Source organism: Miniopterus natalensis, chromosome 1, assembly GCF_054644295.1.
Source record: "Miniopterus natalensis isolate mMinNat1 chromosome 1, mMinNat1.hap1, whole genome shotgun sequence".
NCBI classification, from domain to species: Eukaryota; Metazoa; Chordata; class Mammalia; order Chiroptera; family Miniopteridae; genus Miniopterus; species Miniopterus natalensis.
Genome location: NC_142081.1, coordinates 20,266,198 through 20,286,798, shown reverse-complemented (window position 1 = coordinate 20,286,798; position 20,601 = coordinate 20,266,198). Strand labels below are relative to the sequence as shown.

At 42.2% G+C, this 20,601-nt stretch overlaps 1 protein-coding gene and 1 pseudogene across 1 annotated transcript in view; one reads left to right on the top strand and one right to left on the bottom strand.

Moving 5' to 3' along the window:
* The window catches only part of TMED10 (transmembrane p24 trafficking protein 10), a 33,991-nt gene extending 23,085 nt beyond the window's left edge, over positions 1–10,906 (bottom strand). The window contains exon 1 of the mRNA XM_016208689.2: positions 10,646–10,906. Coding sequence (XP_016064175.2) covers positions 10,646–10,870 — 225 coding nt within the window. The 5' untranslated portion in view covers positions 10,871–10,906. The remainder of the gene's footprint in view (positions 1–10,645) is intronic.
* An 8,299-nt stretch (positions 10,907–19,205) lies between these two features.
* On the top strand, positions 19,206–19,809 carry LOC107533820 (large ribosomal subunit protein eL29 pseudogene; annotated as a pseudogene).
* Positions 19,810–20,601: the final 792 nt, after the last annotated feature.

Below are 20,601 nucleotides of genomic sequence, written 5' to 3'. Positions count from 1 at the left end.
CGTGATGTGATGAAAAAATAACTTTTTACCTCTATAATCTTCCTCCCCAAAATTCATTTCAGTTTTCTCATGAGAAAGACATCAGACAAATCCCAACAGAGGGGCATCCTATAAAATACTTGACCAATACACCTCAAAACTCACAAGGTGGTCAAAAACAAGAAAATTGTGAGAAATCGCCATAATCTAGAGGAGCCCAATGGGACCTTGGAACAGGAAAAAGGACATTAGGCACAAACTAAGGAAATCTGAATAAAGTACTGACTTTAGATAATAATGATGTGTCAATACTGGTTCACTCAGTGCGACAAATGTACCATACTAATAATGTAAGATGTTAACAATAGGGGAAACTGAATGTGGGGTTTATGAGAACTGTACTATCTGCACTGTTTTTCTGCAAATCTAAAACTGTCCAAAAATAAAAAGTTTATTTAAAAAAATACAGTGTACTATCCAAAAAAGTAAAGTCAAGTGCACACATATATATACACATACCTCTAGATTCTCAAGAAATTTTTCGTCTACTCAAGGGCCAAGCAAGCAAACAAGCATTTTCACATACCTATTAAGAGGTATATTACAAACAGTTAAATATTCAGAAACCTAAGCATATACGTTCTTTTTTACAGGCAAAAGGAAAGAAACCATTATTTGTACAGTTGATCCTAGAAAATATATGGAGTTTGTATGATGCTGTCTTTTAAATGCCGTCTTTTAAAGGTTAATTTGAAAAAGTCTTAGTCTACTCCTGGAAAATGACATACGATCCATGGGGGAGGTAGCAAGTTTGTGTCTTCCTTATGGTATAGGTCACACATTGCTTTCATTTGTTGAATCAGCTCCATATCCTACCAGTCCAGGAATATCATTTTTTTTAAAAACACTTCTTTTCCTGGAGTGCTACCAGAGCAGCAGAGGTCAATCAGCTTGTGGTTTTGCTATAGTTGGTGAAAATCTGAAGGTATAATCTCCTTTAAGTAGGCTCCTACCTGCACTCCATCTCAGGTATATATCAGTCTATAGCATAATACTGAATAAATAATGTGTACATATTATTTGAAGGATAACCATCAACTTTGCAGCTCCTTAATGAAAAACTTGGGAATTCAGAAACAGCAAATTCCTTGTGGAAGCTCTATACATTGAAAAAAAATGAACTGAAACAGAGATACTTACCCTTTTCTCCCTTTGAGACAGTAAAACATAGGAGTTAGACTGAGGGTTCTGGAGTCAGACCTCAGGTCTGTGTTCAAATAACAGTTGTGCCACTTACTCGCTGTAAGGCCTTGGGTATGTTCCTTAACCTCTCTGTGCCTCATATGTAAACTAAGAACAACAATATGAACTTCATGAGGCTATTGTGAAGATAAATTTAATACAGACAAAGGGCCTGGAACAGTGTTTGGGACATGACAAGTATTTAATAATATTATTGTCATCATTCACATTATTATTATAATTGTTTGTTAGAGATAGCCCAGGACTCCATAAACATTTAGATCACTAACCATAGTTCCAATCTAACAGTGCTAATTCATGGCAAACTAGATAAAGTTTTCAACCTTGACTAAATTCCGGGATGGTCAGGGCCCAAATGGTTATTCCATGAAAACAGAAAAAGACAGATAGGTAAACTCTTAAGGAAGCAGCAGCAAGATTTAGAAACTGAAAGGGTACCAAAATGCCTAACACAGCAGGTATTCAACAAAACCTTTAGCTAACAAGGGATAGCAAGAAATACAAGATGCCTCCAGCATTTCCTGCATGTATTCTTTAACCTACATGAGAGAAGGGAAGGGAGAATGGTGTGTGTATATATAATGATCAGAGGTTGTGGGTCTATACCTTTCATTTACTCTAAAATATAAAAAAGCAGAAAGAACACCCAATCATGGAAGATGTAGTTTTAGACTAGAAAAATAGTATTAGAAATACCTTCAAAAGGCTACCACAAGTCACCACTGTCCTCAAACAGGAGCAACATGGGCAATTCCAATAGCCTAGAAGCTGTATTTAACGGGCATAAAATGAATTTACCCTGACTTTTCAAACAAGAGCAAATACCAAGTCTAAGCCTGTCAACTAAATCCCTGAAATCAAAGGACCACATCTAGATCTAACCCAGAACAAAGTCAAAGTTAGGCCACAGACAGCATTTAGCAATACTAAATTCTTTAAAATTTCCAACACAAGTAAGCAACAGCCCAGCACAGCAAAGAGGTACTGCTTAAGGAGGCTTGTTGAAGCGTTGAAAACTAGAAATGAAAAATTTCCAGGCACTGTATAATTATGGGTAGATGGTTTCTTCCTGCTTCTATCAGCATTTGCCTACTAACTCAACATAGGCAATACGTCATGCATGACTGGGTTGGGGGAGAAGTTGGAGGAAAGAGAGCGGGAAGAGAGAGGGAGGAAGGGAGAAGGAAAGACTAGTTACTGCCCTAACAATACTACTGCGGGGGTGAAGCCAGATCAAATGTTTTTTTTCATACTGTTCCAAAGTTATTTACGGTAAAAACCTCCAGTGTGTCCCTTTTAGGCACAAACAAAGCCTTGTTCTTTCTTAACAACTAGTCCCTTGATTTCCCACAAGTTATGTAGAACAATGAGGTTGGGCACAGGATAAAGCAGATGACATCAACCTCCCTCAAGTCAGAGGCTTGTTTGGGAGCCCAAATTCTGGTTTGTGGCCAGCTGGCTGATTTCACAGAGGGCTCTACTGTCCAAGCAGCTAGGCTGCGTAAGCGTATGGGGGCAATGGCTCAGGATCAACCACCAGTCAGCAATTCACACAAGAAACAGCATAGAAGGCACTGCACCCCACTAGATTACCTCTATAAATCTGTTCCATTTTCCTAGAAACTGGACTAGTTTTCAGAAGTCATCATAGAGATATGGTGTACAATTTAAATTCCAAGCAGCTCCCTTTCTCTAGATCAGTTCAAAACAGATAACTGTGGACAACTGTTCAATGAATAGGAGATTTAAATGATATATCATATTGTTTAGTTTTTACGGAGAAGAAAACACAAAGTCAGGTTTTAATTTAAAGCTAAAAATTGTAGATAGAATACAGAAAGAAATAGATTTTAATACTATTGAATGGTACCCTTCTGTACTAAGCCACCTATTTATTGACCTGTTTCTAACCCACTGGACAACAGTCACATCAATATAAATTTGAAAGACATAGTTTTCCCAACAGAAAAAGATCAGCCCTGAGTACAGATACCAATAGTAAGTAATAAACTGAAAAAATTGCTCCAAATAAAATCATCTCAAAATTATAGCGCACACACACACACCTTTTACCTTTTCATACAGGTTTTAGCAGGGGGATGGGGGCTTATAAGCCAACGGTTTCCCAACTGCCAAGAAGCTTCTTGGTAATTGTGATAGGCCTATGACTGAAGGCTGAACTCTTCAAATGATCTATCTGGCTTTCTCATCTATAAGCTAGTTGGGAAAGATTGGGACCATAACCGAGTATATATTTAAATAAAAAATCTCATTTAGCAAAATGAAATGTTAATTTTCATTAGCACTCTTGAAAAATGACAATGAAATTAATAAACTGACGAGCAGAATAGATTCAATGACATGGAAGCATAGTTGAGACTGACGAAATGTCAGAGGGAAGGGGGGGAGGAGGAGAGAGTAATCAAAGAATTTATATGCATATATGCACAACCCAAGGACACGGACAATGGTGGGGAGAATGACTGGGGAGGGGGAAGGAACGGGGGGGGGGGGGAAGGGTCATTGGGGAGAAAAAGGGACATCTGTAACACTTTAAACAAAAATAAAAATTATAAAAGAAAAGAAAAGAAAAATGACAATGAAAAAAATGTAGACCAATGAGATTATTTGGAAGAGGCTGAAAAAGTACAAATGACTAAAATTATTACCACTGGGCTTTTTTTTCCTTTCTGGTGAGGATTATGACAGCTCCTCACAGTTGTTTTTTCTCTCTCTGTAATCTATTTCTAAAATATAAATCATCCTTAGACAATAACTCATCTCATCCCCTAAAATTAATTCATCCTCCAATTTTCACTATTAACAAGCATTCTAAATAATAAATGGTAATGGGGCCTGTTAAACTATTATGGTATCATCTAGTCTTAATGAAAATGTGGCTTTCAGTTCAAAAGCAATAGAGCTGAGAGGCTTTTATTATGGGCCTGGAGTAATGAGGAAATGTCTATATTCACTGAGTTGACGCTTCCTGCTTCAATTCTGTGAAGCAAATTCTTTAAATATGATACTATTTAGCCCGGTTTAGCCTCATTTTGTGAAGGGTGAACAGGATAAACTCAATTGGAACTCTCAACACAAAATACATCTCAATATCAGTCTAAAGAAGAAATTTCTGCAGCAGAGTCCCTCCCACCCATCATTTCAATCCATTTCTCTCTCTGTTCAGAGAGGCCTTCTCTGACCACACAAATACTCTTTACGTAATCAATCATTCCCTACCCCTACTGCTTCATTTTTCATTATAGTACTTAATCACTACCTGAAATTATGTATATTTTTTAACTTTTTTGTCTGTTCTCCACCAGAGTTTAAGGACCTTGTCTGCTGTTCATTTCCATATCCTCAGCTATGTCTGGCATATACTAAATATTAAATAAATATTTATTGAATGATTGGAAGAATATATTCTTTATTTGTAACTGCAATGATATAGGAGAGGGAAGTCAGATTAGCAATTCAATTTTCATTCAATAGAGAAAAAAGAGTACTAATATTTATGGCCCACCATAATGAGCCCTGTACAATAAAGAACACGTATCAATTAGTCCTTCTAACAATTCTGAGATCTATCATCCTCATCTTACAAATAAGGGACCCAAGGAAAAGGGTTAAGTAATTCCCCCCAAACCATGCACCCTATTAAGCGGTGGAGCTGCTGGAATTTGAACCCAAAACTACCTGACTCCAGGTCCAGGCTTTTCCCACTATACCAAAGGGGTCCTCAATAACACTAAAGTACTTAACTTAGTTATACAACATGTACAGAATACATTAAACTGAGGACACAAAGATGAATAAAACATTAAGAAGTTCAAAAAGTAAGCACCATACCGTACTACATGAAAAGTGCCATGCCAAGCAGGATGTAACGGGAGCAGACAGGAGGGAAGTACAAAGACTGGTCCAAGTTAAGAGAACATTGTATTCAAAGAACTGCAAGGTGTTCAGTATGGCTAGAGTCAGGAGTGGGAGGACAGAAGTGAAGAGGAAGGGTGAGGTAAAGATCAGAGATGAGGCCAGGACAGTGGCAATTCATTTGTTCACTTATTCCTTATGTTGAAGTCCTACTATGGGCCAGGCACTGTATTAGACACAGGTATTTCCATGATAAATCAAAATCAGACAGTCTCTGCTCAAGGAGCTTTTAGTCTATCTGAGGAGATGGGTAAACACACACTACAAAATAGAGTGATATATGATACCACTGATGTATTTAGTGGACATTAAAGGACTCTTTGACAGGAAGAAGGTGAATTAGACAGGTCAATCAAGGCATTACATTCACAAAGATCCTTCTAAGACAGACTGCCTCATTCAGAGCAATAACTAAATGCCAAGCCCAGTTGGCCAGGTTTTGCACTATACAAAGACTCCAGTTCTCCTAACCTCAACCCAAACTATGGCTGCTTAAACCAGAGGTGGACATACGACCAAAGAGAAGACCCAGAATGTGGCCTGGCATAAAAGGAGCTGAACCAATCAGATTCTTGCATTCAGGAGTTGCACTTTAGAAGCTGAAATGATGCACAGAGAGAATCCTTGAGGCAGAGTCTGGGCCACAAGTAGTCAAAGTTTAACAGAAAGCACAATTGAGTGGACAGATACTATGAAAAAGGTTGCAAACTGTGATAAGGAGCTGGATCAAACCCACAAATGTATTCTGTGGCCTGCACAGTATATTAAAAATTTAAAAATGACGCCCAGCCAGCATGGCTCAGCAGTTCAGCATCAACCTATGATCCAGGAGATCGCGGTTCCACTCCTGGTCAGGGCACATGCCCAGGTTGTGGGCTCGATCTCCAGCAGGGGGAGTGCAGGAGGCAGCCGATCAATGACTCTCATCATTGATGTTTCTCTCTCTCTCTCTCTCTCTCTCTCTCTCCCTCTCTCTCTCTCCCCCCCCTTCCTCTCTGAAATCAATAAAGATATATTTAAAAAAAAGAATTAAAGAATGACACCCAGCTTGTGGTATCTAAAATACCACTCCTCACAAAAAGGAACCAGAGCCCTAGCTGGTTTTGCTCAGTGGTTAGAGCATCAACTCACAGACTGAAGGGTCCCAGGTTCAATTCTGGCCAAGGGCATGTACCTCAGTTGTAGACTCAATCCCCGGCCCCAGTGGTCAGGGCCTGTGTGGGAGGCAACCAATCAATGTGTCTCTCTCACACTGATGTTGCTCCTCCCTCCCCCCAGTCCACTCTCTCTGAAAAGCAATGGAAAAAATATCCTCGGGTCAGGATTGAAGAAAAAAAAAAAAGGAACCAGAACTCCTTGGAGGAATAGCTGTGCCCAGATCAGGGGTTGGACATACAAAAGATGAGCCTAGGACACCTTATTGTTCCACAAATCAGGGAAGCTATCAAAGCCAAATGGGATTGTGTCAAAAGGATATGGGAGCAAGAGCAGAGACATGTTAGCATAAGGAATAAATGCAACTGACTAAAACAATGACTCCAAAAACTGAAACAAACAACAACAAAAAGTTATTTCAGAATAGTAAACCCTCTGAACTACACTGGAAATGACAAAGGCAACAATTTCTTACTCTGAAAAGTGTCAATGAAAAGAAATGAATTCTGCGTTTTTCCTGCCTTTCCTATATGAAGTATAAATTTTAGGTAACCAAATGGTCTTAATTGATGAATTCTTTAAGAACAATTCCAGCTAATAAATATGGAAGGAATAAATAAATTAGAAAATCATTTCATAACCTTAACGAACAATAAATTCACAATACACACAATAATGACAGTTATCAATGGATAAGAGAAAAAAATAATGGGAAGCTTTATAATGGAGTCTTCAGGATGCTACCATCTCATTAGACAGAATGGCATTCCCCTCCCCACAAAAAAAGTCCACATATAAAAAGTTTCAAAGATGTAAATAAATTAAGGGTCTTTTTCCCCCCCCCTTTTAAAAGTTAATCCTCACCAGAGGATATTTTTTCCATTGGTTTTTTAGAGAATGGAAGGGAGGGTATGGCGGGGGGAGAAACATCGATTGGTTGCCTTCCTGCAATCCAGGTATGTGCCCTTGACACTTGGGTGCACAGGCCAATACTCTAACCACTGAGCAACACCAGCTATGGCTAAATTAAGGGTTTTAAAATAAGGAGATTATCACAAGGATCCTTATAAGGGAAAGAGGAGAGACTGAGGAGATGAGAGGATGGAAGCAAAGGAAGAAAAGTTCTGGAGATACTGGCTTTGAATATGGAAGAAGGGGTTGCCAGCCAACGAATGCAGGTGGTCTCTAGAAGCTGAAAAAGGCAAGGAAATGGATTCTTCCCCTACAGCCTCCTCATAAAATGAGAAGGAACACAGCCCTGATGACACCTTGATTTTAGGACTTCTAACCTCTACAACTGTAAGATAAATGTGTGTTGTTTAAGCCACAAAGTTCATGGAATTTGTTACAGCAGCAGTAAGACACTAATGCACACCTGAAGCCACTGATCAATCTTAGCAGCACTACAGGACACAAAAGTACAATGTGCTCTGCCATGATGCCAAATCAGGTACACAACAGCACTCATGAAGTACCCTCACCAAAAAGATAAACCTGAATCTTATTAAATCTTTACATCTGATTCCTTTTACAAGAAATATGGGGGACAGGACTGGTTAAATAACACCTCAAGGAAGCAAAGAGACAAATGCAAAATGTAGGACATTCTTTAAAGACAACTGACTCCAACAATATAACTGCAAGCATAAAAAAAAGGGAGGAAGGGACAAGGATGGCTCTAGATTAAAGAGACTTGAGAGCTAATAAATTAATTTTAAATAGATATTGAGACAAGTGGAGAAACATGAATATGAACTGGGTATTATTGGCATTAAAAATTATTACTAATCTTGTGAGGTGTGATTATAACTGCATAACATTGTGATTGTGTTCATATTTTTAAAAGATTCATGCAGAAGTATGCAGGACTGAAGTACCATGATATCTGGGATTTATTTTAAAACAATTCAGCATAAAATGAGAAGGGGGAAGCAATTACAGTGAAAAAAGTATGGCAAGACCCTAGTAATTGTTGAATCTGGTTATTGTGTATATGGTGAACTGACTGCCCTTTTCCATAAAACTGAAAACAAACTAATGCCAAAATCAATTTGAATTAGTTGGTGATAATTTAAAAATTGGGAGCTTTCACATCAAAATGTGGATTTCTGACTTCTTTGAAAAATCAGATGTGGCAACAAGGCCCATATCAAGAGATGAGTACTGACCGGGTGGGCATGGCTCAGCGGTTGAGCGTTGGCCTAGGATACAGGAGACTAAGGTTCGATTCTCAGCCAGGGCACATGCCTGGTTGCGGGCTCAATCCCCAGTCGAGGGCATGCAGGAGAAAGCTGATCAATGACTCTCTCATCATTGATGTTTCTATCTCTCTTTCCCTCTCCTTTCCTCTCTCTGAAATCAATAAAGATACATTAAAAAAAAAAAAAAAAGATGAGTATTGATCACTCCAAATTAAGTTTCCAATACTCCCAATTATCCCCCATTTATTATCACTGCTGTCGTTTTTCTCATACCTAGCTCAGTTCATGCATCTATGTTGCCCACTTGACAACTGGGCTTAGGGCCCCAAGTGTAGTATGATTAAGCTGGTTAGTAGCATGAGAACAGAGCAGACATGGGGAGAACAACTGAGTAATGGCAAAATGCGAGTATGTAGATATACAAACTCCTGCTGTTGAAGTTCCTTCAGCAGCTTTGGATACACATAAAATTCCCATAAAGGCATACTACGCTATGCTTCTTATATTTATTAACTGCTTACTAGAAGCAAGGCAGTATGCTTGACATTCTGGAAAATACAAACATGAAAATAATTCCTGCCCTCAGGATACTAACAGTCTAATAAGAAAGACAAGGTAAAAACATAAGTGGTGACATTATACAATGAAAATAAGTGAGTTGAGGGCACTGTTGAGGGTGGCTCATATGTAAAATGCAAAGTGGGGAGTGACAAAGTATATGAAACTTTAGGAACATATCACAAAGTGCATTACAGGGCATGTTGGGAAATTGAAACTTTATCAGATGAGCAACAGAAAGCTGCTGAAGGATTTAAAAAATAAGTACAAATCAGAGGGGGCAACACTGGAAAAGGAAGTCTCTCGTTAAAATTCTCTGATTCTATGCACTACATCCTTTGATGAGCTAGAATCATGACCCCAAAAATGCTGTATTTAAGCCTCTAATATTATGACATCATGGCTTTCTTGGCCAGATATTAGTTTGGTACCTGAAGAGACTAATAAAAGGATGGGTCACTGACCAATAGCCCTGAAAATAGTTTCTCTCTATTTCAACTATTGGGTTCCAATACCTTAAACAGAAACTATGGTCCTCTTATACCTAAGTGCTATTAAAAAATAAAAATGTTTCTTCCTATTTAGTCTAAGACACATTCTGTTAAAATAAACAAATACAACCGTGTACTTATTGAGAATGAATTACCTAAAATGCAATCAATCTTGACTAACACCATATTATATTAACGTTTCAAAGATCAATCCGGTCATCCTAATGGCAAAATGGGACCAAACTGGCATATGGTAGTAGTCACCATGAGGATATCATTGAAATTTACATAAAACTTGGCTAAGTCCAGATTCTGGGGTACCAGGAAGGAAAGCACTAGAACCTGAGACCATTTGTGACCAATAATCAAATTTCGTCAATCACAGTAATTACAAATAAAAAGCAAGGCGAGGATAAAATTCCAGCACTTTTCTTTCACTTTACTTAACTCCCAAACTAAGAATCAATGCCAGCTCCGGCATCCATTTATTCTACCTCTCTGAGCCTCAGTTACCTTATGTGTAAAAGGAAGCTAACACTACCTACTTCACAGAGTGTGCAAACTCAATGGCAATGCATGTAAAGTAGCACAAGCTCTGACACACAGCTAATGCCCAATAAATAACAAGTTTCATTATTCACTGTAGGCTTCAATGCCTCCATTATCTTCCTGCAGGTTTCGCAGGTTTCCAAGCCTTAGTGCCAATCCCCACAAGTATCCCACATCTAAAGACTTCTTTGGAGAGTAAGTTACAGTTCAAGGTATCCAAGACCAAAACAGATATAGGGTCCCGACAAGGACCAAAGTCGAGGTCGCCCCCGCTCAGCTGTCACCACATCCGCCAGGTCAACGCGGCCCTTCTCTGGGTTCCCCAGCATTGGCGCCCCGCCCCGCCCCGCGAACGCCAACCCCCAGGGCGAGGGGGCGGTCTCCACCGCAGGCCCTTAGCGCTCGGAGGAGGCCAGGCTGCCCTCCTGGCCGGACACCCCCGCAAGCCCCCAATCCTCGGCCTCTCCGCGCCTACGCCAGAGGTCTCACCGCCCGCCCCGCCCAGTGCCGCACCTTAAGGTGGGTGCGCACGCTCCCGGCGCCCGCAGACTGGTCGGAGACCTCGTATGCGCCGGTCACCAGCAGGTCCTTGTGGATCTCCTCGCGGAGGCACTTGCGGGAGTTAAGAGGAAGATGGAAGGAGATGGCGAGAACCGAACTGGGGCCAAGCAGGAGTAAAAGCAGCAACGCGAACTGGCAGGGGCCACGCTGGGCTTGTAGGCCAGACAAACCAGACATGGTGCCGGAGACTGTTCAACACCCGGGCCTCTCCCCCGCCGGAACCGGAGGGCCCACGTGACTCACCTTTGCCCCCTCCCCCCAAGTGGCGCCGGCGCCATTTTGGAGACTGGCAGACAGACGAAAAGTATATAGTAAATCTTATGAAAAGGAAGAAAGGATCTGCTACCGTGTCACACCCACAAGTTAGAGTGGTTAAATAAGATTTCCCTGGAAGTTTCCCGGAAGACTGTTGTTTTTGTTGAGTTCGGTGACTGCTCAGTCAGCCATAGCAAGTAAGGGCAGACCTGGAAGTAGTTCTCCTTTAACTTGCGGAAGCAGTGCCTGCGAGTTTCAAGGGTGGTGATACCGTAGCAACCAAGCCCCAATAGGAAACAGCCACAAGGCCCTTTGCTGGGTCCGTTGGGCAGCCAGCAAGGCAGGCGGGCGGGGCGGAGCGGAGCGGAGCGGAAGGTGCGTAGTCCCCGTGCGAAGCCGCCTGAATGACAGTGGGACGTCGACCACCTGAGAGGAAAGGTGCGGAGGCTGAGCGGAAAGATGCTACGGCTGTGAGGCGCGCGGGGCCAGTACCTCAGAGAAGGCGTAGCGGTCACCTGGTGAATGTGACCTGGCCAGGCGGCCGGTTCATGCTCCTGAGCGGGATGTTTGGGCTGGAGTAACCGCTTTCTCAGTGTGCATCGTATTTAGCAAACATTGAGCGCCTACTATGCTAGGTAATGTTCAAACTAACTTTGGGTTTTGTATTTAAATGGACTAAAACACCTTGTTTTAGTCCAGTCTCAGGGATGGACCCAATTCGGTTGACCAGATGAGCCTTGTCAAGGGAAGGCAAATATTTGTGTGTTTTACATGCACAAACATTTTAGGAATCAAATCGGCTAGTCTATAGTAAGCAAATTTACACCTTAATCATGCTTTTGTTTAACAAATATTTACTGAGTACCTGCTCTGTGCCAGACGCTATACCATGGGCGTATACCGATATGTTTATTGACTGAACAAACCACTGTGGGGATGCCATCATATTCAGGACTGAAGAAAATAAAAAGATGAAAAAGGGATACACAGCAGCCTGTGTTTGGAATCATCCGCTTTGGTTAATATTTATTGAGCATCTACAGAAATACCCAGAGGATGGACTACCAGCTCTTGGTAATTTTAGTGATTGTTCTATTTATATAACTGCTTGCAATTCATCTAGTTCTTTCCTGTAATTGAAGTCCCACAAACAAAACAAGAACAAACCTAAAGGAGCTGTAAAGCATTTTAAAATTTGACAAATAACATGCTACAACCAATGAGGTGGCCACTTAGGAACGTTTCATTTGATTATTTTATCCCTGATCTAAGATAAGATTGCTAGTCTGCTGGTACATCCTGATAATTTTCTCCGGCCTTTTCCCTGCAGTTAGGGAGTCAGTACTAAACAGTTACGTAATTTATTGTTTAGCCTCAGTCCTGAGGCTCTGCTGACCATCAGCAAGAGATTTGCAGTCCATAAACTAGCCATGTGGGGTTTTTTTTTTTAAATTACTATCTTACATTTAGGTAATAGCGTCTTGAGTTTTCAACTGTTCACAGATCTCATTTGGCGTTTTCAGAAACCATGTAACATAGGCTGGACAAGTCTGTTCGTGTCACATAAGGAACAGGTTGAGAGAGGCCAAAGAAATTCTGTAGTTTAAAGGCAACAAAGTCAGTCTGAGGGCCTGAGCCTTCTTCAGGAAGGCACTGTTATTTATTATTTTACAGTTAAAGAAATTGAGACTTAGAGAAATTGTTACTTTCCTCAACACAGCTCTCAAATCCTTTCTTGTCCTGTCTTCTTGCTTATCCCAGCCCCTAATTCTTTCCTGTCCCCCTTCCCTCATTTATATTTTTTTCCTAGCACTCACCACTATCTAATACAATATACATGTTATAAATCCATTTCCCTAACTAGGTTATCTGCTTTGTGAGGGGCAGGGGTTTTTGTCTATTTTGTTCACTGCTTTATCTTCTGAATCTAAAATAGTGCCTGGTACTTGGAAGGCAAAATAAATAATTGTTCAATGAATGCAAGATTGATTCCTTTGCTCCTAGCAGAAGGCCTAACGGCAAATTCCTTACATTATTCCTTAGCTGTTTTCACACAGATCCATAATGTATCTAAAGTATAGGTATGATTTCAGTTTCATCAACAACATGCATATCTTATATTTGAATTGAAAAATGTGTTCTTGTTGCCATATAGAGACAGAAGAAAAAACTTCTCCCCTCTATGCTGTGGAACTAGAAGGCAAAGTAGATACTCCTAGGGAACCGAAAGTTTTGAATTTCATCTGCATGAAGAAAGGTACCATTTTACATTAGTGTGGGGAAAAGGCCTCATTCTGAATTGGAGAGCAAATGGAAAGTGTGCCAAAACTAGAAAAACTTTTTTCCTAGCCTAACAGTCCTCTACCATCCCCTCATCCTGAAACTTCTCCAGCCAGACCCACCTAAGATTCCTGAAGCTCCATGAGCCTCTGGAGGTGAAGAAATGTCATGAGGACACACCCTCTATTCAATCTATCCCTAAACCACAGATTTCTCAACCTTCTGTTTGTATGAGAGGGAGCATGTTTAAAAGATACCTCACCCCAGACAGTGAATCTGTAGCTCTTACTAAAAATACGCATTTGTAATAAGCTTGCTGGGTGGTTCTGCAGTTGCAAATGCTTGGAAGTGCTTCCACCCTCTCAACTCCTCTCTTAACCAGCCTAATCCTCCAGCTTGGTTTGAGGCTCCCCAGCTCCAATGCAAAAACAGTCAAGGATTCCTAATTCCAGTGTCCCTGCTCATTCATGTGTACATTCCCACTCACAGTGTGTATTTAAATAGCTGAAACAAGATGAGTTCTGTGAAGATGCAGAAGACCCTTTAGGAAAGCAGTTGGGCAATATTTGTCATGTGTCATGCTTTTTGACCCAGAGAGTGATTCCAAGGACCTCTTTTATGGGTCCTCTAAGTCCCAGAGCCCCCCCAGGACATGGTTCTGGAACCTCTGCACTGCACTCTGGGTGATCTCCAGTCCCATGACTGCACTGCACTCTGGGTGATCTCGTCCATTCCCATGACTTTAAATGCATCCATAGACGATAACTCCCAAATGTGGATCTCTAGCCTTGACCTCTTCCCTAAACTCCAGAGTCTGTATCAGGCTCCCTAGTGGACATCTCCACTTGGATGACTAATTGGCAACTCATACTTAATTAACTCTTCATTTCCCCTTCCCCCTGCTCCCAAGTCTGCTTCTTCCGCATCTTAGTAAATTACACCACCTCTGCTTCTTCACTGAGGCCATCCTTGTTTCCTCTTCCTCTTACCCACACCCCACACAGAGCCAGTTCATCAGCAAATCCTACCAGTTCTGTGTCCTAAATTTATGGCAGCCACTCTCTGCTTCTCTCTAAGCTAGGGGTCGGCAAACTGCTGCCCAGCTAGGCAGACCAAATCCAGCATGCAACCTCCTGTGTTTTTTTAAAAATATATTTCATTGATTTCAGAGAGAGGAAGGGAGAGGGAGGGAGGGGGAGAGAGAGAGAGAGAGAGAGAGAGATCAATGATAAGAGAGTCATTGATCAGCTGCCTCCTGCATGCCCTCTGCTGGAGATCCAGCCTGCAACCCTAGCAAGCCCCACTGACTGGGAATTGAACTGCAATCTCCTGGATCCTAGGTTGATGCTCAACCACTGAGCCACGCAGGCTGAGCCTCCTGTTTTTGTATCGCCCAAGAGGTAAGAAGGGTTTTTACTGTTTTGGAGGATTGCTAAAAAGGAAGAGGAGGAGGTCCCAGACAGAGGGGAGGAGAAGACATGCCTTAGAGAGTTTAGGTGGCTTACCAAACCTGAACTATTTATTACCTGATCCTTTACAAAAGAAGTTTGCTTCTCTTACCTAGACAACTTCCCTACTGTTGTCTTTGCTTCCATCCTTGCCCCACTGCAATCACATTCCTTAATATACCTTGACTGTATTTTTTTAAAATGTAAATCAGATCAATCAAAATAAAGCCCAAATACCTTACCACAGCCCAAAAAGCCACTGTGGTCTGGCCCCTGCTCTAATCTCAGTGATCGCTTCCTCCCACCACACCCACCATTCACGCTCCAGGCCTTCCAAACAGCTTAAACTCCTACATGCATCAGGGCCTTTGTACTTACTGTCTACCTGGAGTTCTCTTGCCCAGATCTTGTCCCATGGACTCTGGACTCTGCAGGCTGCTTCGCATCATTCAGGTCCCAACTCCAACATCACTCTCAGAGAGCCCACCCTGTGTAAGTAACCCTGTACCCAGGTTACTCTCTATCACATGATCTGGTTTTATTATCTATATAGCACTTGTCACTATTTGAGAGTTATTTATTTTCTTGTTATTATCACCCAGCCCCACTGGAATTTAAACTCTAAGAGAGCAAGGTCTTTGTTTTGTGCCTGATAGATCCCTGAGACCAGATACAATACATAGTGGGTGTTCAAAAAATATTTGCTGAGTGAATGAATGAAATGATACAACATACTATAAACCACTTAGTACATCAACCTAGAGCTGTTGCTCAATAAATGCTAGTTCCTCTATCTACTATTTTAATTGCCATTTTTTATGTGGAGAAGCTGAGGTCCAAAGCTGTTAAGTGACTTACCTCAATCTATACTATGAATCAGTGTTAGTGCTGAGAATAGAAACGAGAGCGCTTAACTGCAGACTAGATTTCAGACATAATTGTCATTACATTTGCTAAAACACAATATTATTTAGTCCCCACTCTACTAAGAAGTTTGAGATTCCAAGGTAGTCTTTTTCTACCCTCACTCATATTTATAATTCAACTTTTGTGGGTTTTAAGTGAATTTTAGCCTTTTAGAACATTTATGAAGATGTTAATAGTAATACAAAACTTGTAGCATCTACTGGTATCTCTTCTGAATTCATTTTCCTTGAAGAGCAAGATTTATCTTTCTCTCTAGATTCCCATGGTGCTAAATTTTTATCCTCCTGGGTGGGAAACATGAACCTCAATACCAACTCTCCATGACAATTAATGACCTTCATCGATGTTGCCAAGGTAAACTATCAAGACCCTGTCTTATATACTACAATCTGTAAATACTGACTGCCAGGATCAAAGTTCTAATGATATATGTGAACTGAGATCATTAAGGAGTCTGGATTTAACAAAAATTTTATTAGGAAGAACTTTAGAGATGATGCAGGCAAAAGACACAAAATGTGTCCCAAAATAATGTTTCAGAAAATGTAAGAACCATCACTGGCATGTGTGGCTAAGTGGTTAGAACATTGGCCCAACCACTGAAGGGTCTCAGGTTTGATTCCTGGTCAAGGACACGTACCTGAGTTGCAGGTTCATCCCTGGCCTCCATTGGGTACCTGTGGGAGGCAACCAATAGGTGTGTCTCTCTCACATCAATGTTTCTCTCTCTCTTTCTCTCTCTCCCTTCCACTCTCTCTAAAAATCAGTGGAAAAAATAGCCTCCAGGGAGGATTAACAATAACAACAACAACAAAAAGGACCATCACATGAACCATTACATGAATCATCACCACTACCCACATGCCTTGAGAGCAAAACAAAGTTGAAAGGAACAGGACGAAAAGGAGGCTTCGCCTCTGTCCTAAAAGCACTGTTTGCTCATGGAGAACACCAGCCCTAGAGCCCAGTGCAGAGAGAAAGTCCTGGAGTCCAGGAAGGCAGAATCCCAAGGCAGAATGAGTTGAGGAAAGAAATCCACTGGACCAGTTGAAGTAAAGGAACCAAGGGACAAAAAAGAAGAGCTGCAAAGATGGGACTCCAGGGGAGAAGGAAGTAGGGTCAGGAGGTAAGATGGGAACTGTTTACATTATGTCTGTAGCCACTTAGGCTACAAGGAAGAGACACAGCATTGAGAGAGAAAGGGGAAAATTGCCTAGTACTTTGTGAAGTACCCCCAAAGTTGAGGCCTTCCAAAGGAGAATTAATAGAGAGTCAAATGGCATCTATCCTCAAACACGTGGCTCAATTGCACTCTACACCTGGACACAGCTGTGCCTGAAGACGGTACACATGCAGATCCTCATAGAGCTTGAGATTATTTCAAAAGCGCTTGGAGACATTAAAGTTTGCTAGAACAGAGGACCTTTCTGTTGTTGGCCTTCACTCCTGGCTCTGAGAAAGTTTTGGGTTTCCTCTCCAATGCTTTATTTTTTCCTTGATAGGCCACAAAGCAGTATCTGGTGTCCAGCAGCCTCTGAGATCCATCAAAACTCATTCTCCAACAAAAACTCCATCTTGTGCGAGAGATGGGCCATACAGATGAAAAAGAGCACTATATGCCTTTGTCTTTATTATCTATATGAATTACCTCTGCACACTGGAATCCCCTGAGCAGCCTTAAAAAACTGCCAATGCCCAGGGCCCACCTAGGACCCAACCCAGACCACTGAAAACAGAATATCTGGGCATGTTCCATGGGAATAGCATATTTCAGTGGTTCCCTAACTTTGCTGTACATTGGAATCATCTAGGATTGTTAAAAAGTACTGATGCCAGAATGTTCCCCAGATTTTCTGATGTTCGTGGTATGGGGCACAACTAGAGCATCAGGATTTTTTAAATCTTGCCTGTGATCCAAGATGCATCCAGGATTGAAACCTAATGCTCCAACCTAACCCTTGCCCATTCCTATTTTAGCACCCAACCTTTCAACGCCTTTCAAGTGGCATGTGCTCAATAAATATTTCTCAGTTTGATTTACATTCCTGTTTCTCTTGCTGGAACTCTGCTGCCCTTTCTCCTAGAACCTGACAAGAAATTTGTCCTCTGGTAACTAGAGTACTTGGCTGTGTACTCTGCTGGCTGTGTTCTCAGCTCCAGTGTTAGCTGAGAGGAAGGAATGACTAGCAAGGGCTTCAGATGAGGAGGAAGCTCTCTCCACAGGCACATGAGGGAAACTTTTCTTGTCCCTTGCAGAAAGGCATTGTGGCACATGGACAGAGGAAGTATTAATAAGCTTTCTAAAGAGGTACTTCTCCAGGATTTGGTGTTTCACAGACCGCAACCAGTGCTGTCAGTTCTACAGATGGCCAACTTCTGCATTTTGGAGAGTGGCTTCCGAAGATAGATCAACTTGCATCCCTAAAGCAGAAGACACAGATACAGGGAAGGGAATCATTAGAGTCTCTAAGCCAGAGGTCAAAAGCAACTACCCAGATGTTGGTCAGGGACAAGAAAGACCAACCACCGAGCAGTCATTAGAGATAATCGACTCTTTGGAATGAAATTAAAGTGACAGCACTATAGCCTTATAATAACCAGGGCTTCATAGCAAACCCACATTGAGAGCCATGGACTAGGCATTCCACTGATGTGTGCTCTAGACAGTGGTCCTGGCTCTGCCCTGCTGCCCACTTACTGGCTGACTTTGAGCTGGAAATTGTGCTTTCTAGGTGTTAACATCTCCTTTGTAAAATGCAAACCCAAGGGCTGAGGGCAGAGCCTTTCTTTAACTTCTTACAAGCCTGCATCCTAGAAGAAGTGGGGAAGTCGCAAGTTTGCAAAGGTGCTAGCAGTGCATCATTACCAGCTGTGCTCCACCACCTCCTTCAGGGCCTGCTGCCTGGCTGGGGATATGGCAGTCACAGCTGAGCTGTCTGAAGGCTGTGACCTCCACAACGCAGTGTCTAATTGCAAAGACCTTTCCAGGGCAAATGGTGTGACTAGGATGAAAGCCTCTGTATTCGTTTCCTAGTGCTGCCCTTATAAATTAGCATGAACCTGGTGGCTTAAAACAATAGAAATATATTTTGTCACAGTCTAGAGGCCAGAAATCTGAAATCAAGGTGCCAGCAGGGATATGCTTTATCCTAAGGCCCTGGGAGAGAATGTTTCCTTGCCTCTTCCAGCTTCTGGTAGCTCCAGGCACTCCTTGGCTTGCGGCTGCATAGCGCCAATCTCTGCCTCTGTCTTCAAGTGGACTTCTTTTCTCTCAGTCTCTCTCCTCTGTCTCCTATGAGGACACTTGTCATTGGGTTTAGGCTCCACCTGGATAATCTCAAAATCCTTAATTTACATATGCAAAGATTCTTTTTCCAAATAAGGTCACATTCACAGACAGGTTCCTGGGGTTAGGATTTCAACCTATCTTCTGTTGGGAACACAGTTCAACCCAATACAGCCTCCAAATAGAGAAGGGTGGAGGGATGTACAAAATCCTATCCATCCTTAACTCCCAAGTCAAATGACACTGATTAGGAGACACTGCCACTTTACGTCACCTAGATATTACCTCCACTGGGCCATCTGGTTATTCCCAAATTGCCAACGTATTGTTCCCCTACTTCTAGATCACCTGCATCAGAATCCCCTAAGGATTGTGCTGAAAGTGTAAACTTCTGAGGCCCTTCAGGAGCCATGGGCTTCTTTGCAGACATGGCCAAGTCCAAAAATCACACCACACACCACCAGTCCGAAAATGGTGCAGAAACAGCATCAAGAAACCCTGATTGCAAAGATCTGACTCTCTTAAGGGGGTGGACCCCAAGTTCCTGAGGAGCATGTGCTTTGCCAAGAAGCACAAGAAGGGCCAGAAGAAGATGCAGGTCAACAACACCAAGGCCCTGAGCACATGTGCCGAGGCTGTGGAGGCCTTCGTAAAGCCCAAGGGGGTCAAACCCAAGATCCCAAAGAATGGCAGCCACAAGCTCAATCAAGTTGCTTACATCGTCCACCCCAAGCTTAGGAAAAGTGTCTGTGCCCACATCAGCAAGGGAGGGTCTTAGGCTCTGCCAGCCAAAGGCCAAGGCCAAGGCCAAGGTCCAAACAAAGACCCAGGCTGTAACTGCAGCTGTGTCTGCAGCTCTGGCTCCAGCTCTGGCTCTGGCTCCCAAAGGTGCCCAGGTCCCTACAAAGGCCCTGGCGTAGAGGCCTCTGTGTGCTAATGTGAGGATAGAAGAACTGGTGTGACCCCTGGGCTGCTGTCTGCATGCGGCTGGTGTCCTCCTGTGCTATTTGTACAGATAAACCTGAGGCACTTTCTGTCAGTCAAAAAACAAACCCACAAATTTCTGTGGTCCTTGCTCCAGCTCCTACCGCTGTCACTGCTGCCAGAGTTAGGCTCTCCAGGCATGGGGCCCTGGGGTGTGCATTTTAGGTCATCTTTCTGGAAAATTCTGATGCACCAGAGGTTTGGGAAGCCTCATGCCATGCTCTGAGTCCATGACCACTTCTCTGTTGTACCTCTAGATGTCTTCCATGTATTTAAGCTGATGAGAGGCAGCATGGTAGTGTGCGGCCGTGGAGTCAGAATGCCTGAGTTCTGCTACCCACCAAACTGTGACTCTAGGCTAGTTACATACACTCTCTGTGCCTCTGCTTCCTTGTGTAAATGAGAATAATTACGGTGCCTGCCTCATAAAGTTATAGTTGGGATTAAATGAAATAAAACATATAAAACACTGAGAACAGTGTCTGGCAGGAAAAACAGGAATGCAAGTCAGTAAGTTTAATCTGTTATGAAATAGAACAGATTGGCAGTTGCTTATTTGTTCACTATATTCCTGGAACCCTCCCTCCAGGAACATACCTTGATCTTTCCACCATCATCAGTTATTGCTATCTGCACATTTATTGAATACTTTTTTGTCTGACTACTGTGCTAAGTATGTGCTTTATCTCATTTTGCCCTCACAACAATGGTTTAAGGCAGGTGATATT